This window comes from Gadus chalcogrammus, chromosome 2, assembly GCF_026213295.1.
Source record: "Gadus chalcogrammus isolate NIFS_2021 chromosome 2, NIFS_Gcha_1.0, whole genome shotgun sequence".
NCBI classification, from domain to species: domain Eukaryota; kingdom Metazoa; phylum Chordata; class Actinopteri; order Gadiformes; family Gadidae; genus Gadus; species Gadus chalcogrammus.
The window spans coordinates 259273-269049 of NC_079413.1; the positions used below are offsets into that span (position 1 = coordinate 259273).

General features: G+C 51.5%; 1 protein-coding gene across 2 annotated transcripts; it reads right to left on the bottom strand.

The window, feature by feature from the left end:
• Positions 1-257: 257 nt before the first annotated feature.
• On the bottom strand, positions 258-6497 carry LOC130404610 (butyrophilin subfamily 1 member A1-like). 2 transcript variants are annotated; one of them, XM_056609444.1, is made up of 10 exons: positions 6348-6497; positions 4672-4761; positions 3665-3763; positions 3061-3162; positions 2835-2969; positions 2515-2652; positions 1925-1976; positions 1750-1776; positions 1568-1594; positions 258-1474 (listed from the first exon to the last, which is right to left on the bottom strand). In XM_056609444.1, exons 2-10 carry the CDS (start codon positions 4729-4731, stop codon positions 912-914), a joined length of 1203 nt encoding a protein of 400 aa, XP_056465419.1. In that variant the 5' UTR covers positions 4732-4761; positions 6348-6497; the 3' UTR covers positions 258-911. The 2 variants fall into 2 exon arrangements, with proteins under 2 accessions (XP_056465419.1, XP_056465409.1); XM_056609434.1 differs by lacking the exon at positions 6348-6497 and having other exon boundaries at positions 894-1474; positions 4672-5156.
• Between the last annotated feature and the right edge of the window lie 3280 nt (positions 6498-9777).

The window sequence follows — 9777 nt, forward strand, 5'->3', positions numbered from 1 at the left end:
TGTACCACTTTTCTTAATTTATTCCAATGCAAATAGTTATGCAAATACATATTTTCTACAACTACATCTCTGGCAGTGTAACGTCTACATATTATATCCTTTCCCCTTCAGCTAAATGTATTATGTTAGGTATATAGGTAATATATGATCATTTACCTGCTTAAAGATGATATATATGAGGATTTTTCATAGATACCTCAATGAAAACATGAATAGTTTGAGAGGTGCTAGTGATTGTTTTATTTCAACAGCTAGTTATAGCTGGTTAGTTTAGTTATTACCCCACCACAGCCCAAAAGACCACACAGAATTCACATTCATTGTTTATTTCTTATTCACAGAAAGTGCATTGTTACTGCAGGGTTAATATTGCACAGTATGTGGTATGAATACTCAAGTGTTCTTTACATGTTATGAAAATACAGGTACATGTATTTGATGGACGTGTGCGTGTTGGTGAGTGAGGAGGAGGCTCTAGCAATCAGGGTCAGTGTTTGGGGAAGGTTTAGGGTCAGGGTAAGGGTCAGTGTTTGGGTAAGGTTTAGGGTTAGGGTCAGGGTTAGGGTCAGTGTTTGGGTTAGGGTTAGGGTCAGGGTTAGGGTCAGTGTTTGGGTTAGGGTTAGGGTTAGGGTCAGGGTTAGGGTCAGTGTTTGGGTTAGGGTTAGGGTTAGGGTTGGGTTAGGGTTAGGTTAAAGGTTAGGGTAGGGTTAGGTCAAAGGTTAGGGTAAGGCAGCGCAGGGGTTACACAGAGAAGCAGCTCTATCTTCTGGCTCGACGGTCTTACAGCAGCGGAGGGAGGGGGCTACACCGAACGAATACGCTAAGAGTCACGTTGTCCTACTGGAGCATTGGGGGGGGGGGGGCGGGGGGGACCAAAAGAAGCAGGGGGCGGTCCTCAGAGGGGCGGGGCCTCAGGCCCAGAGGCAGGAGGCGGGGCAGAGGCAGCTGGAGCGGCCCACCGGCGCCCGGATCACCAGGTCCTGGACGATCTCCACCGTGCCGAAGAGCGGGAACAGCTTCTCGCCGCCGAAGGCCTCGTTGTAGGTGTAGATGTGGGCGCGCGTGTCCACGTCGTAGAAGGACAGCTGGCCGTGGTCGTGGTCCAGGTGCACGCCCACGCGCCGGGGGATGAGCCCGGGCGGCAGCGCCGTGTACGGCACCGTCAGCGCCTTCAGCTCCGTGCCGCGCTCCAGGCGCAGTGTCAGGTAGCCCGTGTCGGTGTTCAGGGAGCGGAAGCCCTTCCGGAGCGCTGACTCGCGGGCCACGCCCAGCCGCCAGTCGCGCTCGCCCACCTCCACCTCCCAGTAGCGCCGGCCGGAGGAGAAGCCCTCCGCGCCCACGGCGCACCACCAGCCGTCGAAGCGCTGGTGCAGGTTGGCCACGCCGCTGCGCTGGAACCCGCAGCGCATGCGCTTGTCGTTGCCGCTGATGACCAGGTCGGGGTTGGCCGAGTCTAGGTCAAGGGTCACCTCCGCTGGGGGGGGGGGGGACACGTTGGGTCAGAACCACGCCGCCCCAAACAGCAGCTCATAATCATACTGTTATCATTAACGAGGTCAGCAGGTACCTGCGGAGTCGGACATCCACTCCCAAACTGCAGCGGGAGGAGCAGAACACATCGTTAATGCTGCCCTGTCACACGGCTCTTTGGAACATTGTGGATTAAACCGAAGCTTATTGGATGAATCCTAATCGTTAGTTTGAATCGATAAGTCATATCAGTCTCCCTGCTCAGTGGCGTTCACTCACTTAAGTGCGGAATGTAGCGGACGGCTCCTGGAGGATTTAGAGAAGGAAGGGCAGAAAACAGAGGTCACAATAAATGTACAGAAACCAGAACACGGCCCATCCAGTACCCAGTATACCCAGTACCCAGTACCCAGTATACCCAGTATACCCAGTATCCCGTCAGTCCTCTACACACCGATTTGGTTGGTCCTTTGTTTCCAGATGAACCACTGCTGTGGAATAGTATCCTGCAGGAAGACACGGTTGACATGTTATTGATTTCAACGACTGCAGAATAAGACTGCTGAGGGGGCTGCTGAGGGGGCTGCTGAGGGGGCTGCTGAGGGGGCTGCTGAGGGGGCTGCTGAGGGGGCTGCACTGAGTGAAGGGTGACTACGGACTGGGATGGAAGAATCCACACGTTGTTTCCTTTTAATCATTCGCGCTTCGTCTCCTATTCCTTGTATTGTCTAGCCACCCTAGCTGTTCCTGTGTTAGCTAACGTTAACCTTTGACCCCGGGGTAAACGGGTCACATTGAGCAGGGATCCCTTATGCATTCCTCTGCTTGAGGAGAACACAGGCAGCTCTGTCCTTGAGGTCAACACCTCCCTGATCTGGTCCTTCACAGTGCATTGTGGGGGGGGGTGAAACAGTTTAAACAGCTCTGTGTACCTGTACTCCGGGCTCACTCGGCGACAGAGACTAGTGTGTGCAGACATTAAAATAGGTTCATTGTCTACAGCTGTTGTGCTCCTCTCTGTCTCCAGACGTGTCGTCTCAGCACCTTGTCCAGGCTCTGGCAGATCAGGGTCCACATCACCAGCTCCATGGCCGTCAGCAGGGTGGGCATACGGCCCCATCGCCACGCCGACTGGAGGTCCTCCAGCACCTTGGCCACCGGCTCCCCGGGCCACACACTCTTCTGCACACGCACACGCACGCACACAGACACGCACACACACACACACACGTAGGAGCAGGGCGGTTAGTTCGATGGCTGACTGAGCCGTTGACCTCAGGAACACCTCGCAGCGACGGTTTGGGAGCCTGATCCGATTACATTGACCGAGGTTCCTCAGATGACGAGGTGTGGGGTCTGCTCACCTCCGGCTGGGCCCGCAGGTCCTTGGTCCAGTTGGTGATGATGGTCTTGGCCTGCTGCAGGCCCTCTTCGTCGTAGAGGTCCTCCTTACTGAGCCGAGGCATCTCTGGCCAGCCGTCGCTCTGCAGGGAGCTCTTCTGGAGGAACGGGAACGGTTCCACAGTTCAGATAAAGGAACATTTGCTGAACACATTCTACGGTTCTTGTTCTCCTTCTCTAATCATGCACCTTGCTCTCCAGCATGAAGGCCCACTCCAGGATGAAGGCCTTGCAGCTGATCACGGGCCAGACGTCCTCCTGGTTCCAGACCTGCTCTAGTACCCCGGACCTCTGAAGAAGAGCCAGGAACACAGCATCAGTGGTAAGCGTTCTACTACTGATCTAGTAGTCTGTTGGGCTCTCCTAGTCTGGCTATTGCCAGACCAAGCTCAATCATAGACTGAGCTTGGTCTGGGGAAGCTGCTGTCATTTTCTTCAGCACAAGAGGCGTGATCAACGGGCCTCGTTCAACTGACTCAGTTGAACACAGCTAGTCAATACTCAGATTAGGGAATAATGCTTTGACATCGTTAACATCATGTATTCAGGAGCTGTAACAGTAGCATCCGGTAATGCTATAGTGTAGCGTATTGACCCCCAAATAAATGTTACTACTTCAAAAATATGGAATCACTGAAACACCACGCATCTCCTTAAGAAGATGACCTTTAGACGTTGAAACAAACAATCAGTTCAGAAGAAGCCATTAGAAAGGCAAAATAATTATAATAATGCAGTAATACAAATAAAGTGAAACAAGGTGATAGTATGAGAGCGCGCCCTCTGCGTCCACCTGGCACACACGGCTCAGGTCCCGGGCCAGGTCCACCACGAACAGCTGGTCCTCCTCCAGGGGCTCCAGCTTCTCATCCCTCGCCCTCCGCCGGGACTCCTGGGGAGAGAGGAGAGAGAGAGAGAGAGAGAGAGAGAGAGAGGGGGAGAGAGAGAGGGGGGGAGGGAGGGGGAGAGAGAGGGAGGGAGAGAGAGAGAGAGAGAGAGAGAGAGAGAGAGGGAGAGAGAGAGAGGGAGAGAGAGAGAGAGAGAGAGAGAGAGAGAGAGAGAGAGAGAGAGGGGGAGAGAGAGAAAAAGAGAGAAAGAGAAAGAGAGAGAGAGAGAGAGAGAGAGAGAGAGAGAGAGAGAGAGAGAGAGAGAGAGAGGGAGAGAGAGAGAGGGAGAGAGAGAGAGGGAGGGGGAGAGAGAGAGGGGGGAGAGAGAGAGAGAGAGAGAGAGAGAGAGAGAGAGAGAGAGAGAGAGAGAGGGGGAGAGAGGGAGAGGGAGAGAGAGAGAGACAGACAGACAGACAGACAGACAGACAGACAGACAGACAGACAGACAGACAGACAGACAGACAGACAGACAGACAGACAGACAGAGTGAATAAAGGAAGTGACTGGGGTAAATGGGTGCGTCCTGCTGTAGTAACCTACAGAGGACATTGCGATGGGATCAAAATGCTTACCCACTGTTTTACCGCCTGTGTAAGCAGTTCACTGCTACATCCTCTGCGCCTCATCTAATATTCCTCCTCACCCTCCCTCTGCGACGGCCAGCGGATAAAGGCTGGAGGCTAGTCACTAAACCCCTGTTAGCACTAACAACCCCTCTAGGACGTAGATACCAAAACCAGCCTCCATTTTGATTCCCATTGATCTTAAACCCGATGAACCCAGTGTGTTAGTGTGTTAGTGTGTTTGTGTGTTAGCGTCTTTGTGTGTGTATTTGGGAGTTGGTGTCTTTGTGTGTGCGTGGATTTGCCCGTGCTTGTGTGTGTCGTGGCCGCCTCCCCGACGGAGGTCCTACCTTGAGTTTGGCCGTGATGTTCTTGGCCGGCTCGACCATAAAGTGGAAACATTGCATCATCTTGGCTCTCGGGCTGGGGGGGGGGGTGAGCTGGGAGAGAAGAACGTTCAACGTCATGTGATCAATAATGAATGAATGAAAAGGTTAGCAGGGTTGGATCGTCTGAGAGGTTCTAGAGTCTTGCTCCTTTACATTAATATAACATATCAATACAATCAACACCAGAGCTCGGTCCAACACCGTGTGCAGTGTCCTCGTTGTAACTCATAAGCCAGGTTCAGGGTCATAACTAAATAACAGAAGGAACATCATAGATTCAGGTCAGTCGTTGCCTAACCTAGTAATGAAATAGTTATCAGTGAGAGGCGGGAGGCAGACTGAGGTTGTCCCTGAGGTTTGGACACATGCACTCACATACGTTATCACCACACTCGCTCTCTCACACACACAGACACGCACACACACACAGACACGCACACACAACCCCCCAGTGAGCAGGATGTGGTCACTAGAGGGCGGAGGCTCCTGACTCTCTCCTCCTCGCTCCTCTCTCCTCTCCTCCACTCTCCTCTCCTCTCCTCTTCTCTCCTCTCGACTCCTCCACTTTCCTCCTGTCTCCTCTCCTCCTCTCTCCTCTCCTCTCCTCCTCCCTCCTATCCTCCTCTCTTCTCCACTCTCCTCCTCTCTCCTCCCCTCTCCTCTCCTCCTCTCTCCTCCTCCCTCCTCTCTCCTTTCTTCTCCTCCTCTCTCCTCTCCTCTCTCCTCCCCCCTCCTCTCCTCTCCTCCTCTCTCCTCCTCCCTCCTCTCTCCTTTCTTCTCCTCCTCTCTCCTCTCTCCTCTCTCCTCCCCCCTCCTCTCCTCTCCTCCTCTCTCCTCCTCCCTCCTCTCTCCTTTCTTCTCCTCCTCTCTCCTCTCCTCTCTCCTCCCCCCTCCTCTCCTCTCCTCCTCTCTCCCCTCCTCCCGTCTCCTCCTCTCTCCTCGTCCTCCAAGGTTAGGTCAGGTTCAGCTCTACGTCTGACATTATTCCGTTTGCAGACAGGAAACACGTCTATAAAGGTCTGTCAGTGCAGCAGGAGGAGGTGTGGTCGATCTGTTGGCTAAGAGGTGAAAAACAAACCCTCTCATCGGGTTTCTACTGTCAAATGACACATAGGTCAGTTATCATCCAACGCTGGTAATTAAGGAACATATTTAACCGTATCAAAATCTGCTTTATATGGCTGAGCTATTGCGATGGTGGTCAGGCCTACGGTCATTGCAGAACATCATTGCATCTGGAAAATAGAGTTCGATTATAAGTGAGCATTTCCCTGCAGTGCATCACTGCCTGTAAGCCTATCTGTCTCGAGGGAAACATGACTACGCAGGATTCCCGGTGACAGACAGCGGATCAGGCGCTCCACTGCGCACCAGGTATCACCAACCTGCAGGTTGCATGACTTTGCGGTAGGATTTATTGACGCAGTATTGAAGCCGCATGAACTGCAATACCATTGTCATAAAACAATCTATAGACATGTTATTACATATTGGCATATCAAAATCTGCTTTATAGTACGATGACTCAAAAACTAGATTCGAAATCCGATTGCCATATTAAGCCATAATCAATCAAAAATATAACCTTCATACTGATTATATATTTGATTGTGCAGCCATATGATGCACAACACTACCTTTGTCAGAGCTTGTGCTGCGAAGAGTCTGTGTCCTCCTCTCACGGAAAGAAGTTGCCGCCCGGTGCGTGTGAGGGTATATACTGCAGTGTCTGACCTTGTTTACATACAAGACTTAGCTACTTATGCTCGGCGGAGTTCGGCTGTTTTCGTCACTGAAAGGTGGACTCTGACGGAGCGCTCAGGCGGCCATGTTTGTGAGGGACATTATCGTGGGAACGAATAACCAGACTGATAAGGGCTGTATGAGAATGAGGATAACGCCGTTATCCTCAATCTCATACAAGAGAAGCAACACGTATTGCTCATAATGTAAATACATAAATAGGACCTTATATTTTTGAGACGTTTATTATTTTTTTCTTTACCAAAACCTTGAAGTTATCTACTACCCCCTGCTGGTACCTCACTCCTCGTCCATCGGCCGGGCCCTTCCCCGACGGCAGTCATGTACCTGCAGCACTACGCCCCCTGGTGGGGTAGTGCCGAACAGCAAAATGCAATAACTGACATTGATTGAGTTCAGCAATGAAGTCTTGCTGTTATAATATCAGCACTCAATGCATCTTGTCCAATCAAATGACTTGGTCGGAACAAACTGTTGTATGATTCTGATCACAGTTTCCTGTTACAGGGTAACGAAGGGGTAATAAGTAGTGTAACAACATGTAACAGCATGCAGGGCTACATGTGAGGCTTATGTAATAACTCTACGGAGCACCATGTCAAACAGGGCTGTTCAGGTTAAGGGTTATGGTTAAGGGTTAGGGTTATGGTAAAGGGTTATGGTTTAGGCTAAGTTAGGAATAGTGAAAGGGTGAGTAGGTGACTAGGGTCAGGGTAGAACCGTTACTAGTAGGCCTACAGTTACAGCTGGCCTGGCCTCCATTCCTTCTTATACGTTTCATTTCAGGTTGCAAGGACCCTGTGAAGCTGAAGTATTATTTGTACGTCTCCCACAACCTGGTTCCTCGAGTAGGTCACGTCTGTCTGTCAAAGTAAAGGTTTCCATTTTATTTATTTCCTATGTGATGTTAAACAGTAGGCTGGGGATGTTTTCCACACTAAGTGAGATACCTGTGGACCCCAAACCTCTCCTCAGTTCTAGAGAAGGGTCTAACCTCACACAGGAAGGAGACCCTTCTTCTGTTAAAACACTACAGACCCGACAAGTATCAGCCTGTCCGGTTCTACAGGCCCTTAAACCATCTCATATAGGAGGGAGAGAGATGATGATTTATGAGGCCTTCGGGCCTGGTGATGCCGTAACACGGTCGGCCACTGGGAGGTGCTGGTCGTCAATCTTGTGTTCTTACCGCTAAAGAAGCGCTGTAACTACAATAATGATGATCCTATCAGAAATACGGGATCTGTTGTAAACATTTGAAGAATAATCGATTCGACTTCTCCTTGAAGTATCAGGGCCTTTTAATCAGTCGTTGGCAAGTAATCCTAGATAGACCCTCTATTTTAAATATATTCCATTAGTGTCTGGAAAAAGCATTGCGTGAAATGATAAACCGAGTGATGTGTACGCAAGAGCCCAATGAATTAAAACAGACGACAGTAGGTCAATAAAAGCACTTCAGAGGAGGCTTCTGGCCACAAGACAACAAAGCCTTTCACTGTGTGGCGCTTAGAGAGCAGTTCAAAAATGTAGTAGAAATCTGAATACAAAGCCCTTCTGTGACGAGGTTCAAAAGCGACCAATACTTAATCTTTTCCCCTAATTAGTCGTTTACAAGTTAACGACCACATGATCTACTGCCCCACTTTGTGTCGCGATTTATAATGAGGAGCGGAGCTCATCCTGCTAAAGGGATTACCGAACAGAGACATTTTGTCTCTTTTCATTCACTGAAGACTGACGAGGTCTCGCCGCGGGGTCAACCGAAGCCTCCAGCTGTTCGCACTCCAGCTGTTCAGACTCCAGCTGCTCAGACTCCAACTGTGGGACGGCAGAGACTCTCTCCCCCTTCCCGCTACACCTCAAGCCGTCCCTTCATTTGTTCAATATAATAAAACGCCAAGGAGGAATAAGAAGTCATCGAACGAGGTCGCCAGGTCGCCATGTCGATGATTCGCAGAAAGAAGGGTCAGAATGCGACGCTCTGACGTCGTCGGTGACAACAGTTCCGCTGGCGGCCACCAGAGGGCAGCCGTCCGGCTCGGTTCGACGCAAAAAAGAATAATACAGGAAATATCCAACGAATTTGTGTAGTAATATAAATATTTTAAGGGAAACATAAACATCAACACTCACAGTATGGCCATTATAAGGAACTGCACATACACAATCATTGTCCTTTGCGATTCGACCCTGCAGGCCTATCGGTCTGTACTAGCCTCCAGTTTAAACAAATCCAGAACATTTTGCGGTGGTGAGAATCCCTCAAAGAGCTGCTGAGTCCTCCCTGACGCCCGGCCGTGCCTTCTGACCGTAGAAGAGCTTCCATCCCTTGTCCTCATCGAGGTGGTCGTCCCCCTGTTACAGATGGACTTCTATACCCTGGTTAAAACAGACATCAACAAAGACAGCACATTATCATACAAACGTTGCATAAGGGACGTTACCCAGCACATATTCCCTATAAAAATTAAAGTTTTTGGCATAATCTTCTGACAGTGAAGCTTAAACCCTGTGAAGGTCTCAGTGGGGGGCGGGGGGGAGGGGGGGTAGACCACGCTTAAAGACACAGTCCCATTCGCCCGACCTCGACGTGCACACAGCGGCGAAAGACCCTCTTCATTTGGTGATGTCGCTTCCTGATGAATTCAATCGTCCCAATCGTCATGGCCCCCCATCCTGGTGGCTGTTCCACTAGGTGGTTGCCAGGTCACTCTGCCCCACTCTGCACGGGACAGCGGTGAATGTGAGTCTGTGAGTCTCCTGGACGGTGGCCGGGCAGCACTGACCCTGGAGCCGTCTTTGGTCTTCAGCCCAGCGGTGATCTCAGAGGTCCTCGTTCCTCCGTCCCTTTGGGTCGTAGCGGAGTCGCTCCACCAGCAGCCGACCGCGTCCGCAAGCTAGCCTCCTCTCATCGCCTCGTGGTTCCTCCTGTCCTTCTGTCCTTCTGTCCTCCTGTCCTTCTCTCCTCCTGTCCTCCTGTCCTTCTGTCCTTCTCTCCTTCTGTCCTTCTGTCCTTATGTCCTTATGTCCTTATGTCCTTCTCTCCTCCAGTCCTTCTCTCCTTCTCTCCTCCAGTCCTTCTGTCCTTCTGTCCTTATGTCCTTCTGTCCTCCTGTCCTCCTGTCCCGCTGCTCCCCGTCTCTCCCCAGACAGAGGCCGGTCAGACGGGGAGGCGGAGGTCGCTGCCGCCCTCGGTGGCGCCCGGCGGGAGGGGGCGTGTCTCGCCGTGAGGGGCGGGGCCGCCCGGCGTGGCGCCCGCAGGCTCGGCGGCTTCCGGGACGGGCAGCAGGATGTCGTACG

Coding starts and splice junctions, on each gene's coding strand:
- LOC130404610 (XM_056609434.1), bottom strand. CDS start 4,788: ATGACGTTGAACGTTCTTCTCTCCCAGCTCACCCCCCCCCCCAGCCCG. Junction 2,653..2,834: donor ACCTGCGGGCCCAGCCGGAG/GTGAGCAGACCC, acceptor GTGCGTGTGCAG/AAGAGTGTGTGGCCCGGGGA. Junction 1,977..2,514: donor TCTGCCAGAGCCTGGACAAG/GTGCTGAGACGA, acceptor GTCTTCCTGCAG/GATACTATTCCACAGCAGTG.